This window comes from Heterodontus francisci, chromosome 2 (genome assembly GCF_036365525.1).
Source record: "Heterodontus francisci isolate sHetFra1 chromosome 2, sHetFra1.hap1, whole genome shotgun sequence".
NCBI classification, from domain to species: domain Eukaryota; kingdom Metazoa; phylum Chordata; class Chondrichthyes; order Heterodontiformes; family Heterodontidae; genus Heterodontus; species Heterodontus francisci.
Window position 1 is genome coordinate 147026350 of NC_090372.1, and position 19326 is coordinate 147045675.

A 19326-nucleotide genomic window follows, 5' to 3' on the forward strand; every position below is an offset into this window, starting at 1 on the left:
TGGTTGGAGACTGGCATCTATGATGGGGACCACAGAAGGAGGCCAAGATGGATCATCCAATCAGTACTTCTGGCTGAATATGGCTGCAAATGCATCAGCCTTATCTTCTGCAATAAACTAGCTGGGCTCCACCATCATTGACGATGGGAATGTTTATGAAGCCTCCTCCTCCAGTTAATTGTCCACCACCATTCATGACTGGATGTGGCAGGACTGCAGATACACTGGTTGTGGGACCACTTAGCTTTGTCTATCACCTGCTGGTTTTGCTGTTCAGCATACATGTAGTTCAGTGTTGTAGCTTCACCAGGTCAGCACTTTATTTTCAAGTATGCCTGCTGCTGCTGATGCTCCTGATATGCTTTCCTACACTTGAACCAGGGTTGGTCCCCTGGCTTGACAGTAATATGCCAATCCACCAGATTACAGATCAGGGTGGAATACAATTCTGCTGCTGACAGCCCACAGTGCCTCATGGATGCCCAGTTTTAAGCTGCCAGAACTGTTCTGAGTCTATCCCATTTAGCTCTGTGGTAGTGCCACACAACACAATAGAGTATCCTCTGTGCAAAGTTGTGTCTTCACACTAAGACTGTGCAGTGGTCACTCCTACTAATATGGTCATTGACAGATGCATCTGCAGCAGGTAGTTTGGAGAGAACGAGATCAAGTAATTTCTTCCCCCTCATTGGTTCTCAGCACCTGCTGTAGGCCCAGACTGGCAGATGTCCTTCAGGACTTGGCCAGCTGTCAGTAGTGGTGCTACTGAGCCACTCTTGGTGATGGACATTGAAGTCCCCCACCCAGAGTGCACTCTGTGCCCTTACTACTCAGTGCTTTTTCTAAGTGGTGTTCAACATGGAGGAGCACGGATTTATCAGCCGAGGGAAGGCAGTAGGTAGTTATCAGCAGGAGGTTTCCTTGCCTGCGTTTGACCTGATGCCATGAGACTTCATTGGGTCTGGACCCCATGTGGAGGACTCCCAGGGCCATTCCCTCCCAATATACCACAGTGCTGCCACCTCTGGTGGGTTTGTCCTGCCGGTGGAACAGGGGTGGAGCCAAAAGACTGGAGAACTAGAAATGTTACATCCTTGTTCAAAATAAAAAAAAAAAGGGGAGCGGGGGGTTAAGGATATACCCAGCAACTATAGACCAGTTTAACTTCGGTAATGGGAAAGCTTTCAGAAACAATAATTTGGAACAAAATTAACAGTTATTTGGACAGCTTGCACAGATTTAAGGACAAATAGTGTTTAACTGACTTGCTTGAGTTTTTTTGATGAGGTAACAGAAGGTTGATTAGGGTAATGCAGTTAATGTGGTGCACATAGACTTCCAAAAGCATTTGATAAAGTGTCACATAACAGGCTTGTTTGCAAAGTTGAAGCATGGAATAAAAGGGACAGTGGCAGCATGGATACAAAATTGGCTGTATGACAGGCCAAAGTAGTGGTGAACAGTTGTTTTTCAGACTGGAGGAAGGTATATAGTGGGGTTCCCAAAGGGTTAGTGCTGGAACCCCTGCTTTTCTCGATATACATTAATGACAGAGTTGGGTGTATAGGGCATAATTAAGATTTTCAGATGACAAAAATTGGAAGTATTGCAAACTGTGAGGAAGACAGTGCTAAACATCAAAAGGACATAGCCTGGTAGAATGAACAGTCAAATGGCAGATGAAATTTAATGCAGAAAAATGTGAAGTGATTCATTTTAGTAGGAAGAATGAGGAGAGGCAATACATATTCTAAAGGGGGTGCAGGAGCAGAGGAACCTAGGGGTATATGTGCACAAATCATTGAAGGTTGCAGGACAGGTTAATAAAGCACACAAGATCCTGGGATTTATAAAAAAAAAAGGGGGCATGGAGTACAGGAACAAGGAAGTTATGTTCTACCTGTATAAAACAACTAGTTTGGTCTCAACTGGAGTATTCTGTCCAGTTCTAGATACACTTTAGGAAGGATTACAGAGTGTGCAGAAAAGTTTCACGAGAATGGTTCCAGGGATGTGGATAGATTGGAGAAGCCGAGGCTGTTCTCCTTGAGAAGAATCGAGGAGATTTGATAGGTGTTCAAAATCATGAGGGGTCTGGACAGAGTAGATAGGGAGAAACTGTTTCTGTTGGTGAAAGGATTGAGAACCAGAGGACACTGATTTAAGGTGATTAGCAAAAGAAGCTACAGCGACATGAGGAAAAAACTACTACAGTGAATGTTTGGACCTGGAATGTACTGCCAGGTGGAGGCAGATTCAAATAAAAGGCCTTTTTAAAAAAAAAAAGAAAAATTTGCAGGGCTACAGGGAACAGGCGAGAGAGAGTGGGACTCAACGGGTTTCTCTTAGAGAGCTGGCACGAGGCATATGAAAGTGCAACCAGATTTTTGGGGTCATGGCACTCACTTGAAGGTAAAATAAGCATGTGCAATTTGAAAATCCTTCCCCTATATAGTTGATTTTAAATTATATTGCCAGATTTTGAAATAGAATGTGCCATTGCATTGCTCTGCTGGAAATCAGCATACTAATACACATACAACTGTGGGGCAGCACAACTAGTTTAGTAAATCTGTAGGTTTTATGCTACATGTATTTACAACACACATTTTAAGATGCTAATATATTTCAGTTTCTTACTTTTCAATTACTTTCAATAAAGTAGCACTTCTGCTACCCTCCCATTTAGATATGGGTGGGTTGAACAGAAACTTTAACCTTCTGTACATGTTATACTATAAATGGAAGAGGAAATGCAGGTTGTTCCATAGAGCAATTCAAATAGGTTTACAACTTTCACAATGTAAATTTCAATTAAAAAGCAAAAACAAGCCTTATATCACAGCATACCTCAAAGTCAATTCCACCAACAAAAATTGTGTTCGGCATGATTCTTCCACTTGGCAAGACATATCTTCGATTCACTGTGGGTGCTCCAGAAGACTGACTTTCCAGTTCCTGACTGACATCACTATCTTGTGATTCAATGATTCTTCCGGACTGCAAAATAAGGGAAATTTAGGAATTTACAGAAGATTCAACTAACAATTCAGGTTTAGATTTCACCTTGATAACTAAGGGGACTGGGTGGTACAAAAGGAAGTATTCACACCTTGGACAAGGACTTGATTCAAGGGGTTTGGGGGGGGGGGGGGGGGGGACGACATTTTGTTAACACACTGGTGTACAAGTTTCGGCAGTCTTAAGCATTTACGAAGAATATGTTCAAAATGCAAAACTACACCAATTCAAAAGTAATTGACACTAACTTAATACTCTTACTCTGAAAGGGCATAAGGACACTAGTTTGGGAAAAGGAATTTGACAGTGCCAGAGACTGGAGTTAAAAGGAAGATCATAAACATAAGTGTAATAGTGTTGAGGACAGACGCAGAAATGGCTGGCCTCAAATGAAGGGAACCAACAGTATTTCCTACAAGATTAGTATATAAAAACACTAGTAAATCTATACTGTACATGCAAAGCACTTGCCCAACACTTGAGATTTCTTGGGACATACTGGTGAGATCTGTATTCTGAACTCACCCAGAGATATATATGCACACCGAGGAGTTTGCAACAAACACTGGGTACCAAAAGCAAAAAATGTTTTCTATACCCTAGCATCAGCATTTATCATTTGGGCATAAAGCTCAAAATTCATACCACTTTTTCATACAAAAAAAGTTTCTTATTCAGGATGGACTTCACTGAGATCTTTGATTCCTTCAATGACAACAATTTGTACTGCTAGAAAGATGATGGGGTAACAGGGCAGGAAATATGGAATGGCTGGAGGTAACTAATTCTAATTGAATATAAATGATAATTAACTACCTACACAAATATGGTCCTTCCACATTCTTTGAATGTTATTCAACCTCTGCAAACACATGCCTGGATTGTCAAACAGACACACTCCTTTAAGAATACAGCAACATAGCACTTTTAGTCTTAATTTCTATTATGCATTGCCAGTTTTCCAAATAACAGTGGACATGGAATTAAAAAAGAGGAACAAACCAACCAACATCATTTAAGGCATCAAGAAAGAGAACCAAGGAGTAGATCTTTGTAGAAGACTGAGCATTCAAAGAATAAGGAACAAATATAGCAGGAAACCCAACATTCTGTAGTCATTCAGCTGCATAAACACACAAGTTACTCTTTAACAGTCTGGCAGATAGCAAGAGAGACCCTTTGCATACATATAAATGGCTATAATGTAATAAACTAACTTTTCCTTAGTCATAACTACAGTTCAAGCAGCCAGTTGGTCCATTAAATCCTTGCCAGCTCTCTGTAGATTATTCTTAAGTAAATAAAAGCAATACTGCAGATGCTGGAAATCTGAAATAAAAACAAAGTGCTAGAAATACTCAGGTCAGGCAGAATCTGTGGACAGGGAAGCAGAGTTAACTATCTGATGAAAGGTCATAGACCTGAACTGTTATACCTCCCCTTTTCGTTTCTCAACTCTAACCAAATGGATTGTCTTTGCATTCTCAAGCACATCCTCCCTTTTCAACCTACATTGTCTTCCCTAGTCAGTACTGCAACCCCACTTCCTTTTTTCCCCCCTTGTCCATCTTTTCTGAAACACTTTGTACCCATGATTATAGCACCCAGTCCTCACCATTTTTAAGCCATGTTTTCATTATTGCCATGAATTCATATCCCCACATGGCTATTTATGCTTCTAGCTCACCAACCTTATTCACACTTTGTGCACTTACAACACATGCATTGTAAACCTTTCCTAGTATTCCTAGTCATCCTTCTTAGTCTGCTCCTATCCAAGATGGAACTACTTACCTTCTCTAGTACTATCCAACACCCTCACTTTATGCACCTTACTCCTCTTGACTTCTGTATGCGGGTGGCCATCCCCAACCACACTAGTAAACTACCTTGCAAGGATGTGACCCATATTGTAACCAAATATGAAGATCCAACATTCTGTTACTAAGTTTGCTATATGTTTCCTAATTTTTATTAGGTATACCACTCTTCCATAATTGACAAGTACCCCATTCTTCCATGCAGAATGTGAACTTTCTAAACAAAGCTAAGATCCATTAACAAACTGAAAAAAAGCAATTATCTTAGCCCTAAAGGAAGGTTATGATCAAACGGTTTTGAATACAATCAGACATCTGTCAAAAACGGCAAATGCATTGAGAGTTTAAACCACATCTCCCCACCTCACCAGGACAGACTGCCGGGCAGAGTGGGGGGGGGGGGGGGGGGGGTGGTGTGTATGTGTGTGTCAGTCAATTAATTTTTTAAAAATAGAAAATGAACCCAACCCACCACACACACTCCCTGCTTATGTTTAATGGGGCTAGGTTGCAGGTTGGGCCATCAACCTTCACTAAAAAGAGGCAGGTCAGGAATATTTATTGAGGTTATTTGCCTCAGATTTCAGCAGCCATGGGCCAGGATTCTCAAGTCTCAAGAAACCAAGTAGCTAAAAAAAAAGAGGTGAAATCGGCTGAATCCAGCAGCTAAGTGTTTTTCCAGCACTGCTTATGGGCCAGAAGGAACATGAATCCAACCTGCTCCTCCACAAAGCATACCTACCATTATCTGCCTCTCTCCAAGTGATCAGCAACCAGAACTCCCCACCACAAAGATCTGATGTCGACTCGCAAAACCTCCCTCTCCACTCCAGTGATCTCTTTTCCCATGTCCGCAATCTTATTCATCCCCTTTATTGCCAACCCCCAAACCCAACCCTGGCGATCTCCCTCTCCAGTCCTCAGCTGCAGCTAAGCCACAGAACTTTCCACCCAAAAGGTGGGTAGCCTCTCAATCTGACCAGCAGCTGGGCAGGAAACAAAGAAAAAAATTCAAATGAGGTCCTGTCTTTAAATTTGCCTTCGCAGTTCTGGATTTCTTAGCTGCTAAAAGTGGCCCCTGCTTCCTCCATGTAAATATCAGGGTCATTGTCTCTGCTCCAGATATGTGCCATGACATTTTGTATCCTGAATCTGTTGGCGAAGTTTCAACACTATTAATTAAGCTTCATAGTCCTCTAAGAATACCGCATCATAGTATCAGACTAGACACTGCCATATGCTTGATCCATCCAGCTTTCATCTCAGTTTTGATGAAAGGTCAGACCTGAAACGTTAACTTTCTCTTGCCATCTATGCTGCCAGACCTGCTGAATATTTCCTGAATTTTCAGGGGTTTTTTTTCAGATTTTGAGCATCCATAATATTTTGCTTTTGTCTCATCACCTGAACCCTGTTTACACCCAGTGGAGAAAATACTTGATTCTCACATTTACGTTAGTGGTTCATTCACTATACCGAACCTAAAGACCTTCTTACATCCCAAAATGAAGCATCTCTCCTTGCAATTTTTCATAGGTTTTCAATGAGCCTGTGCCAAGAGATGCAACTTTCTATGGGCAATTTGAGAATTCACCCAAGGAACTTTTGGCCAATGGCAACAGAAACATGTGCTTCCCTAGGTGTTAAGAGTACTGTTTTGTTCCAAGAAAACTCATCTTGCAGGGCTTAATGCCAAAAATAAGTGGTTATTTAAACATGTACCAGACAAAAGCAGTTTTTGCTTACAGTTAACGAAAGCAAACAATGCAGTGACTGTATACAGTAAACTGTGAGAAGACATTACAAAGATTGTAAACGTACCCAAGTTTGCAGTCAATACAAAGTTAGGTGGGAAAGCAGGTTATGAGACTAGGAAATGTTTGCATTTGGAGAAAACTGGGTGCCCTTGTACATGAACCACACAAAGGAAACATGCAGGTACAGCAAGCAATTAGGAAGGCAAATGGTATGTATCCTTTTCTAACAAAACTTAGAATATAATAAAGTCTTACAACAATTATACAGGACAGTGAGGAGAGCACACCCAGAGTAGTGTGTGCAACTTTGGTCTCCTTACCTAAGGAAGGACAATTTGCCCCAGAGGGAATGCAAAGATACACTAGACTGGCTCCTGGGATGAGGGGATTATCCTGAAGAGAGAGATTAAGTAGACTAGGCCTACTTTTCCTTGAGTTTAGATGAATGAGTGTTGATCTAAGGGTCTTGACAAAGTAGGTGCTGAGAAAATATTCCCCCTGACTGGGAAAATCTAGAACACGAGATTACAGTTTCAGAATAAGAGGACTAAGATGAAGAGGTATTTCTTCACTTGAATGTTTGTGAATCTTTCAAATTCTCTACCCCAGAGAGCTGTTGACACTCAGTTGTTGAGTTATATTCAAGACAGAGGGGAATAGCTTTTTGGGTACTGAGGGAATTAAGGGATATGGGGATAGTGTGGGAAGATGGAGTTGAGGTAGACCATCAGCTATGATCTTAATTAAGACCAAATGGCCTACTCTAGCTCCTATTACGAAACAGAAACATGTAACATGCAGAAACAATATTCATCACACATAACTAGGTAAAGATCTTTAGGTGCAATCAACTGAACAAATTTCCACAACTGATCACCCCAGGATAGAGTGCTACACCAGTCGAAGTACCACCCTCAAATGACTCACTGGAAATTTAAATGACAACATGGGCCTAATGTTCTCCTCCTCGGTACTCGAACTATTGAAGTAACTGAAGGGATATCATCTGTAAACTAATGCAGATGAAATACCTCGGACGGCCTATGGAAGGTACTTTCATAATTACGCATAGTATATCACCCATAGTAACATTTTTTCATTGTGGAGAGACATCTTCCTTAGAGACTGTAACTTCCAATCCTGTGGACAATTTATGGAGGTGAAATTCATTGACATGTTAACTGATGCTCACAAAAAAGCCAATTTAAGGATCAAAAATATTTACATATGATTCAAAAGGGTTCGCATTAATGCAATTCATGTTAGAATACATGTAATGAGAATAGCCAAGTCTGTAATATAAAGGTGCTAGCTAGTGTGGTTTTTCCAAGCAAAACCCATCAGTGGAATCAAAAGGTGATCAGGTTGCTAGATCGAGTCTTTCAAAGTGAATCTTTTGTTGAACTCTTGCCAGCTATCCAGAATAACTCACGAATGGCACTTTCCCATGTACGTAGGAATAGAAATAGGCTTTTCAACCCCTCAAGCCTGTTCCACCATGCAATTAGATCACGGTGGATCCGTATCTGAACTCCATTTAGCTTGTTAACCCTTGCCTAACAAAAAAAAAAAATCTATTCATTAGTCATATTTTCAATCGTCCTAGCCTCACTTTTCTTTTGGGGGGGGGGGGGGGGGGGGCGCAGGGGATACAGGGGCAAGGTTCAATTTTCTCTATCCTTAGTATGAAATGCTTTCTGACATCATCCCTGAACCGCCTAGTTCTAATTTTAATGTTAGGTCCCCTCCCACTAAAGGAAATTGGTTATCAAATCCCTTTATCATTGAGGGCACCTCAATTAGATCACCCCTTAATGTTCTATATTCAAGGGAATACAAGCCTAAGTCTTCGCAGCCTGTTCTCAATTTAGCCTTTTTAAACTTAAGCTACATAGTTAGAATTTTGTTGTAAAAATTTACCAACCCCTTCATGTTTTACCAATTAGTTGGATTAGTTTATTAAATTCCAGAGTTTAATGATTCAAACATTGGCTCCTGCCACCTCTATACTTGAAGAATGGAGAAAAAGTTCATTTGTAGAAATCAAACTGCTCATTTCACATACTGGGTAAATTCTGAATGGATGCTGTTTTCCCCATCAGAATTTAACATGCTCTCATCATCGGACAAGCTGGATGGACCAGAGGGTCCTTTCCTGTCAAAGGTTATTTAGATGTAACACACTGCAACTCTGCTGAGAGTTGGAATACCCCTGCCCTCTATATAGTAATTGGTAACCTTGGCATCCATAAACCCAGACCTGGTCACACTGAAAACTTCTAGCTTCAGAAGGACCACAAGCAATGGCCCAGCCCCTCACAGTAGGACAGTACAATCAAAACATGAGCTGGTTCTTTACTCTGCCAGATGACTGGCCTGTCATGTAACATGTCAAAAAAAAAAGATTAGCGAGCTATACACTATAGCACTCAACTACTGGAACACATTAAAAAATTTTATCCAATTGTCAGTCAATAATAATTTGAAACACAAATATCTGACCAACCACAGAATCGATTACAAATGCACATTTCAATGTCCAAATGGACATGCCTGGATTTCAAGCTGAATATAAATAAAAGCTGGGTATTTTCTGTATCTGATTTTTTTAAACTCACTTGTTTTTACGAGTAAAAAACAATCCAAATCAAAGAAATCTCGGCAATTCTATGCTTTTTCCAATAATCCAGTATTGTATTACATATATTAGTTAGTAACTTTTCAGCATTAGGTCAGTAAAAGCACTTGCTCACTGTCAACACGAAAAGCCTTTGTTCTCTCCCTTCAGGGAAATAGTAAAATTAAAAAATGTTTCCCATAATGGGATGCAGTTTACCACAGCAAGGCCAGAAAGCCAGTACAGCTCATTATTTCAAAGAGGAGCAATTACTGCTCCAGCTCTAAAGATGTTGAGCCTAAAAGAACCTTTAAACAGATAAAACTACAAACTTACATTTATGTAGTACTTTAACATAGTTAAACATTCCAGGGTGCTTCAGAGGGGTGTTAACAAAATTTGATGTTGAGCCAGAGATTAGGGCAGGTGACCAAAAGCTTGTCAAAAAGATAAGGTTTTAAAGGAAAGTCTTTAAAGACTTGCATTTATATAGCACTTTGTGACCACCAGAAGTCTCAAGGCACTTTACAACCAATGAAGTACTTTTGAAGTGTAATCACTGTTACAATGTAAGAAGTGCAGCAACCAATTTGCTCACAGCAAGCTCCCACAAACAGCAACATGATAATGATCAGATAATCTTGTTTTATGAAGTTGATTGAAGGATAAATATTGGGCAGGAGATGGGCAGGGAGGGTGGGGGGGGTGTAACTCCCCTGCTCTTCTTCAAAATAGGGCCACAGGATCTTTTCCATCTACCTGAGCAGGCAGATAGTGCCTCTGTTTAAAGTCTTATCCAAAAGACAGCACCTCCAACAGTGCAGCACTCCCTCAGTACTGTCCAGCTGAGTCAACCTTGAGTTTTGGGCTCAAACCCTAGAGTGGGACTGGAAACCCAAAACCTTGTGTCTCAAGAGGTGAATGTGGTACCAACTTAGCCACAGCTGACACTAAAAGAGCATACTAGAGAGTAAGAGAGGTTTAGAGAGGGAATTCCAGAGCTTGGAACCTAGGCAGCTAAAACCACAGCTACCAACGGTGGAAAGAAGGAAAAGCGAAATGTGAATTGCAGGAGTGCTGTGCATTTTTATGTTTAATGCAGCGGGTGCACCTGGAACTTGCTGCTGACAAGGGTGGTGGAGGCAGAAACAGTGACTTCAAAAAAGGAATTGGATGGCCATTTGAGAGAAACAGACTTGCAGGGATTTGGGATCAAGTGGGACTGACCGGATAGTTATGGAGAGCCAGCATGGACTCGATGGGCCAAATGGCCTCCTTCTGTGCCGTAACTGACTGGCATCCAGATATTTTACATTGAATTATTAATGCTGACTGAGAACCAGACAGGTAACTAATGTGCTAAAATCGCAAGTGTTGTCTTTTACAAACATACCAATTGGGAGCAAGAGTAGGCCACTCGGTCCCCCGAGCTTGCTCAGCCATTCAATAAGAGCATGGCTGATCTGATTGTAACCTCAATTCTACATTCCCACCAACCCCCAATAACCCTCCACCCCCTGGCTTAAAGAATCTATCTACCTCTACCTTAAAAATATTCAAAGACTCAGCTTCCACTGCCTTTGATAACTAGAATGAATAAAATAACTGGATCAGGAATGGAATTCAAAAACAAGCAAAATTAGTTTTTCACTTTCAGTATACAAAACATCACTGTTTAAAAATAAGAGGGCGCCCATTTAAGACTGATGAGGAGAAATTTTTTCTGAGGGTTGAGAGTCTTTGGAACTCTTCCTCAAAAGCAGTGGAAGCAGAATCCAGTCAGTCCCACTCCCCTGCAAGTTTATTTCCTTCAAGCGCCCATCTAATTTCTTTTTGAAATAATTTATCATCTCCGCTTCCACCACCCTCATGGGCAGAGTGTTCCAGGTCTTTACCACTCACTGCATAAAAAAGTTCTTCCCCATATTCCCCCTGCATCTCTTGCCCAAAACTTTCAATTGGTGTCCTAGTCCTTGTACCATCAGCTAATGGGAATACTTTTTCCTTTGTCTACCTTAAACCTGTCAATCTTGTACACCATCAAATCTCCCCTCAATCTCTCTTGCTCCGAAGAGAACTCCTCCAGTTTTTCCAACCTAACCTTGGAACTAAAATCCCCCATTCTTGGATCCATTCTGGTAAATCTCCTCTGCACCCTCACATCCTTCCTAAAGTGAGGTGACCAGAACTGGACACAATACTCCAGTTGGGGCATAACCAGAGCTTTATAAAGGCTCAGCATAACTTCCCTGCTTCTGTACCCAATGCCTCTATTTATGAAGCCCAGGATCCCATATGCTTTGCTAACCACTCAATATGCCTTACCACCCTCAAAGATCAATGCACATGCACCTCCAGGTTCCTCTGTTCCTGTACTCTTTAGAACTGCACCGTTAAGTCTATTGGCTCATCCTATCCCTTCTGCCAAAATGCATCACTTCACATTTCTCTGTATTAAATTCCTTTTGCCATTTGTCTGCCCATTCTGCTAGCATATGCCTTGTCGCAGACAATTCACATCCTCGCTGTTTACCACTCTTCCAAGTTTGGTATCATTTGCAGATTTTGAAATTCTACACTGCATTCCAAGTTCCAAGTAATTTTTATATATAGCAAAATAAAAGCACTGAACCTTGGGAAACACCATCGTCTACCATCCTCTAGTCTGAAAAACAACCATTTACTACAATTCTTCTGTCCTTCAACTATTTTTTTCCCCCTGCTGACACTGACCCTGCTATTCCATGAGCCTCAATTTTGGTAACCAATTTTGGCCAGTAGCTGCTTGGACTGTTATTACACACTTTAAATAAGGATGATACATTTGCCACTCTTTAATCCTCTGGCACCTCCCCCATATCTATGGAAGATTAGATGATGGCATCTGCCATTTCCACCCCCACTTCCTTTAGCAACCTGGGATGAAAGCCATCCAGACGAGGTGACTTATCTACCCCAAGCATAGCCAGCCTTTCCAGTACTCCTTCCTCTCAATTTTTACCCTATCCATTGCCTCTACAGATATTTTGTCAGTTTCCTCTTCCTTCATAAACACCAATACCAAGTATTCATTTAGTATAGTCATGCCCTGTACCTCTAAGCATAGATGACTCACTTTGTCCCTAATAGGCCCCACTCCACCTCTTACTACCTGCTTACTATTTACATACCAGTAGATGACTTTTAGGTTCCCTATTAGGTTAGCTGCCATTCTATTATTTTCCTCTTCACCTTCCCTCTCAATCTACTGCATTTGATCAGGTTCTCACTTGAATTCACTTAACGTGCATCATACACCCTTTCTTTTGTTTCATAAAATTCTCTTTCATTATCCAAGACGACCCATTTTTGAGTCCTCTACCTTTCGCTCTTGTTGGAATGTTCCTGAACCATCTCTTCTGAAAAGATCACCCATTGTTCGATTAGTTTTTCCTATCAGTCTTTGGTTCCATTTTATTTATTTTTATTTAGAGATACAGCACTGAAACAGGCCCTTCAGCCCACTGAGTCTGTGCCAACCAACAACCACCCATTTATACTAACCCGACAGTAATCCCATATTCCCCATCACTTCCCTACACTAGGGGCAATTTACAACGGCCAATTTATCTATCACCTGCAAGTCTTTGGATGTGGGAGGAAACCGGAGCACCCGGCGAAAACCCACGGAGAACTTGCAAACTTTGCACAGGCAGTACCCAGAATCAAACCCGGGTCCCTGGAGCTGTGAGGCTGCGGTGCTAACCACTGCGCCACTGTACCCTGACTAGATTCCTTCTCACATTGAAATTAGATCTCTTCCAATTTAGAAGATCTACCTTAGATTGTTTGTTCCTTGCTCTTCTTCATTACTGATCTAAACCTTATGGTACAATGATCACCCTTGCCCAAGTGTTCCCCCAGACACTTGGCACACCTCATTACCCAGCAATGCCTCCTTCCTAGTTGGACCAAGAACATACTGGTCAAGGAAGTTCTCCTGAACTCAAAATTCCTTACCCTTTATTCTAACACCCTCCCAATCAATATTTGAGTAATTAAAGTCACCCAATATCACCACTCAAAAGTTCTTGCACATCTGATTTCCCTGCAGATTTTCTCTCCTCTCTCACTATCTGGAAGCCTACAGAACACCCCCAGTAGCATATCATCCTTTTTGTGCTTCTCAACTCTAACCAAATGGAACCACTCAAGGTCATCCTCCCTTTCCAACACTACTTCCCAAATTAGTACTGCCATCCCACCTCGCTTTTCTCCTTCCCCATCTTTTGAAAGATATTGTATCCTTGAATATTAAGTGCCCAGTCCTCACCATTTTTAAGCCACATTTCCATTAATGCCACATAGCTATTTGCGCTTGTAACTCAGTTATTCAACATACTTTGTGCATTTACATACATGCATTCTAAACCTTTCTTTCTACTCCTTGTATTTTTAGTCTGCTCCTATTGAATATGGTACTAATTCCTTCTCTAGTACTATCCAACACTCATTCCTTTATGCACCTTATTCTTTTGGTTCCCATCTCCCTGCCAATTTAGTTTAAACTCTCCCCAACTACACTAGTAAACCTTCCCACAAGCACATTAGTTCCAGTCCTGCTGAGGTGCAACCTGTCCCTTTTGAAGAGTGCCTCCTGCCCCAGAACTGGTCCCAATGTCCCAAGAATCTGAAGCCCTCCCTCCTGCACCATGCGAACAGCCGATGGGGATCATTGGAAACTTGGCATAAAACTTAGGCCCTGAAACTTGAGAAAAACTTGTCTGTGAGACAGAGAATCACATGAATGATCTAATCAAGAGGTTGACGAGATGAATATTATGCTCAAGGAAAGATGAGATCAGGGAAGAGAGCAAGATGGGAAGATGTAATTAAAAGAAACAGCTTGACAAGTAAATCTCCTATAACTATAAATTGACTGCTCAAAAACATTGTAATAATAGAACTCATAGGATCATTCGAGAGAATAGGACTTCTTGCATGCTCGTAATAGAGATCGCTCGTTTAGGCAAGACATCTGACTCAAGGTGTTTTTGGGTACCGTGGCAAGCCCTCACCCTTTACATTTGGCATAGTCTGCAGGATACAGCACATTGGGACTGTGACAGTGAGGAGACCAATCAAGGGGTCAGTATTTTTATTTTACCACTCGTAGTTAGGAAAGGTCTATCTCACAATCATGGGACTGGTACTTTAAGTGGCAAAGAACCAATGCCTGGAGACTTGTGTGCCAAGCGATCAAAACACACTCCGAGGTAGTAGGTCGTGAGTTGAGAGAACCGGGCAGAGAGCCGTGCTGAGAAAGCCGTAACACAGAGCCACATAGTAGGTGAAGCCGCGCAGGGGATTTAGAGGTATCCCAAAGGCCGTTACCGTGCAGGAGACCACAAAGCAGACCTTCATAAGAGGTCGAGCTGTGCAGGGGATTTAAAGGGTATCAGATAGGTCCATATACCGCATCCCGCAGGTCAATACCACATAGGGGATTTAAAGGGCATCCCGCAGGTCAATACTGCTCAGGCAGACCACACTGACAGAATGACCAATAATGCAGAAAGCCTAATTAGGGGCCTGGGTGGGGTGGGGGGGGGGTCCCTTACCAGGTTTATAGCAGATGATGAAAATTTGATCAGTAAAGATGAAAAAAAGGTGGGTGGAAATCTAATGAACCCCCTACAAACACAAAGAGCATGGCAGAAGGAATTAGAATTAGAACATTACAGCGCAGTACAGGCCCTTCGGCCCTCGATGTTACGCCGACCTGTGAAACCATCTGACCTACACTATTCCATTTTCATCCATGTGTCTATCCAATGTCCACTTAAATGCCCTTAAAGTTGGCGAGTCTACTACTGCTGCAGGCAGGGCATTCCACGCCCTTACTACTCTCTGTGTAAAGAAACTACCTCTGACATCTGTCCTATATCTATCACCCCTCAACTTGAAGCTATGTCCCCTCGTGTTTGCCATCACCATCCGAGGAAAAAGACGCTCACTATCCACCCTATCTAACCCTCTGATTATCTTATATGTCTCTATTAAGTCACCTCTCCTCCTCCTTCTCTCCAACGAAAACAACCTCAAGTCCCTCAGCCTTTCCTCGTAAGACCTTCCCTCCATACCAGGCAATATCCTAGTAAATCTCCTCTGCACCCTTTCCATAGCTTCCACATCCTTCCTATAATGCAGTGACCAGAACTGCACGCAATACTCCAGGTGCGGTCTCACCAGTTTTGTACAGCTGCAGCATGACCTCGTGGCTCCGAAACTCGATCCCCCTACTAAGGGTTAAAGGAAAGGTCAGAAGGATAAAGCAATTAGGATCAGAATTAGTTCTTATATGGGACTCTGCCGGTGAATACACAAACATTCCCAAAAGCAGAAACAAATTAACAGGGAGTCCAGAAACAAGTTTCAGAAAACGATTCGCAGAAATTACATTGCAAGTACCACAGTAGTCTAGAATGACGTTGAAAGGAGGAAAAGTGTGTGTGTAAGTCTACATGTTTGGGTTGTGTTAAAGTTGTTGAAAGGCGAATGTGTGTGAAGCATCTCTGAGCAAAGTTGTATTAAATTTGTGTAAGTTAGAAGAAGCTACGATAAAGATGAGTGTTCAAGTTATTAGAAAGCTTTGCTTTCTAACTTGCTTTGTTTACTGGTAATGAAATTTATAGTGTAGGTCTGGGTTGTACAGATTTCGGGCGACCTGTCGGTGAGGCAGAACAGTAGATGCAGGTGCCTACATGTAAAGACAGACAAATGAAAGCAGTCTGGCTGTTGACGTATCAGGCTAAGTGCTGGGTCCCCTATTGTTTGTCATTTATATAAACGACAGATGACTATGTGGGGGGTAGGATCAGTAAGTTCGCGGATGACAAAGATTGACCAAGTGGTTAGCAGTGAGGTGGAATGTCTTGGGTTACAGGAAGATATAGACGGGATGGTCAAATGGGCAGAAAAATGGCAGATGGAATTTAACGCTGAAAAGTGTGAGGTGATACACTTTGGAAGGAGTAATGTGACACAGAAGTATTCAATGAATGAGGGGAAGTTCCAAGGAACAAAGGGACCTTGGCGTGTTTGTCCATAGATCTCTGAAGGCAGAAGGGCAGGTTAATAGGGTGGTGAAAAAGGCATATGGGACACTTGCCTTTATCAATCGAGGCATAGATTACAAAAGCAGGGAGGTCATGTTGGAGTTGTACAGAACTTTGGTAAAGCCACAGCTGGAGTACTGTGTGCAATTCTGGTCACCACATTATAGGAAGGATGTGATTGCATTGGAGGGGGTGCAGAGGCGATTCACCAGGATGTTGCCTGGGATGGAACATTTAAGCTATGAAGAGAAGCTGGATAGGCTTGGGTTGTTTTCGCTGGAGCAAAGAAGGCTGAGGGGTGACCTGATGGAGGTGTACAAGATTATGAGGGGCATGGACAGGGTGGATAGGGAGCAGCTGTTCCCCTTAGTTGAAGGGTCAGTTACGAGGGGTCACAAGTTTAAGGTGAGGGGCGGGAGGTTTAAGGGGGATTTGAGGAAGAACTTATTTACCCAGAGGGTGGTGACAGTCTGGAATGCCCTGCCTGGGAGGGAGGTAGAGGCAGGTTGCCTCACATCCTTTAAAAATTACCTGGATGAGTACTTGGCACGTCATAACATTCAAGGCTATGGGTCAAGTGCTGGCAAATGGGATTAGGTAGACAGGTCAGGTGTTTTAATGCATCGGTGCAGACTCGATGGGCCGAAGGGCCTCTTCTGCACTGTATTAATCAGTGTTTGTGATAACGTAAACTGTACTCTTGAAATTTCCAGTGCCCACCATGAACTGACACAGGAGGCATACCATGGAGAAGGGGAATATTGCATGACCACCAGCAAGCCTCAATACCAGTACGGTGACATCCATTGCCGAGTGATCAACTTGAGTTTCTGCTTCCACCCCCGAGCCCCAACGACAATCGGACATTTGGCGATAACTCGCATCCTGCCTCCCCAAAGGGAGTGGATGAACATAACCGATAATTTAACGGAGGACTTGTTGAGATAACTGCTTCCCATGTGGAAGCAAATCCCTAAGCTGCCAGAATATCTACTGAAGGGGAGGGAAGATGCCCAGACAGCAATGAAGCAGTATCACCAAATCCAACAGGAGGTCAAACAATTAGGAAAGGATGTGGTAGCCGAACTGGAGGGCGCATCGTGGTGGGAGACGGTTTGGGACTGGGGTATGAGGGTGGACATTCACCCCTGGATTAGAATTGCTTCCCATGTACTGGTGGCGGTGCAGTTGCTAATTGCTATCGGACCTATGGTTGAATATTGTACCCTGGCACCTAAATTGAGATGTTAGACATAATTTAGAAAATGTAACCGTGCAAATCTAACCTCCAGTCTGGCCAACGGTGATGGAACAAGGAGCACTTAGTGTTAGTTGGCCATCTTGCTAGTAGCCAAGGGCCAAAAAGGGGGGTACCCTAGGAGTACTGCAGGCTTGACTAAAATTGCTGTAGTTTATGTAGCATAATACAAAGTATCAAACCCAGACTAAGCCTGGTCACTAGGACACAGGTGAGGTCATAAGAGGATGCTAAGGAACGATCCAAAGTTCATCGAAACTGGTAGGATCCCCAGATTATTTGACAGAGGATTCTTAGGGTAACGGTTACCTTCCAGCTGTGATGCCAGGGACAGGGGGGCCACCATGTGGGGTGACCGTCCAGCGAAACCTGGCAGCCTCTGCAGAAGAAGGAAGCCCCTCCATGGCCAACGGAGGGAGCAACCCAGTAACAATGGTCACCCACATGGCAAAATCTAATATCTGTTGAATATACTCAACAACTGAGCTTCTACAGCTCTCTGGGTAGAGAATGCCAAAGATTCACAATCCTGAGTCAAAAAGAATTTGGGTTTTAAATGGCCTACCCATTATTTAGAGGCTGTGACCGTGTTGTAAATTCCCCAGCCAGGAGAAACATCGTCAGTATCTAAAGCCCCTTAAGAACATTATACACTTGAATGAAAATCGACTTTCTTCCAAACTCCAGAGTATAGTAAATCTACGTTGCACTCCCTCCAAGGCCAAATATGTTCTTCCTTAGATAAGGGGACAGAAAAATGTATTTATTTATTTTTTAATTCTTTCATGGGTTATCATCGCTGGCTAGGCCAGCATTTAGTGCCCATCCCGAATTGCCCTCGAGAAGGTGGCGATGAGCTGCATTCTTGAACCGCTGCAGTCCATGTGGCGTAGCTACACCCACAGTGCTGTTAGGGAGTTTCAGGATTTTGGCTCAGCGACAGTGAAGGAACAGCAATATAGTTCCAAATCAGGATGATGTGGGGCTTGCAGGTGGTGGCATTCCCATGCAGCTGCTGCCCTTGTCCTTCTAGGTGGCAGAGGTCATGGGTTTGGAAAGCGCTGTCCAAGGAGCCTTGCTGAGTTGCTGCAGTGCATTTTAGTCATGTCTTGTTCCTCCTTCTTACACAGATACATGACCGTAGAAAATCACAAAAGTATTGCAAAATGCAAGCTCTATTTGAAGTTGCATCAACATTCCAATATTTACCCCTTTAATAACTGTAGGTATGAAAGTACTGAAATGCTACTCTATCAGTGGCCCAGAGCAAGGCTGCATCATACAACATCCCCGTCCGAACTTTTCCAAGCATGAACATACCTATAATCATCCCAGAGGATGTCAGTGAAGTTGAGACAATACCAATTAGAGCAAAGTGCATGGATGAGGAAGAGCAAAAAGAATACTCAGATGGCCATGACTCCCATCTACAATACGCCACATTCTTGGAAATTTTGGCACCCAAGGAACAGTGCGTCCTATTTAGCAGATGCCTTTTAGACTTTCATACAAATATCTCCTTGAAAACAAGAGGCTGAATATCACAGGAAGGAGTCAGGGGCATGCCCAAAAACTTCCAGCTGTGATGCCAGGGACAGGGGGGCCACCATGTGGGGTGACCGTCCAGCGAAACCTGGCAGCCTCTGCAGAAGAAGGAAGCCCCTCCATGGCCAACGGAGGGAGCAACCCAGTAACAATGGTCACCCACATGGCAACAGCGCTGCCTGTTCTTCATGACCACAACATCACGCGCCCC

The 19326-nt window shown here is 42.7% G+C and overlaps 1 protein-coding gene across 1 annotated transcript in view; it reads right to left on the reverse strand.

Moving 5' to 3' along the window:
- The window catches only part of dazl (deleted in azoospermia-like), a 98081-nt gene extending 80902 nt beyond the window's left edge, over positions 1-17179 (reverse strand). Inside the window, exons 1-2 of the mRNA XM_068053162.1 lie at positions 17102-17179; positions 2851-3006 (exon numbers count right to left, since the gene is read on the reverse strand). Coding sequence (XP_067909263.1) covers positions 2851-3006; positions 17102-17179 — 234 coding nt within the window. The remainder of the gene's footprint in view (positions 1-2850; positions 3007-17101) is intronic.
- Positions 17180-19326: the final 2147 nt, after the last annotated feature.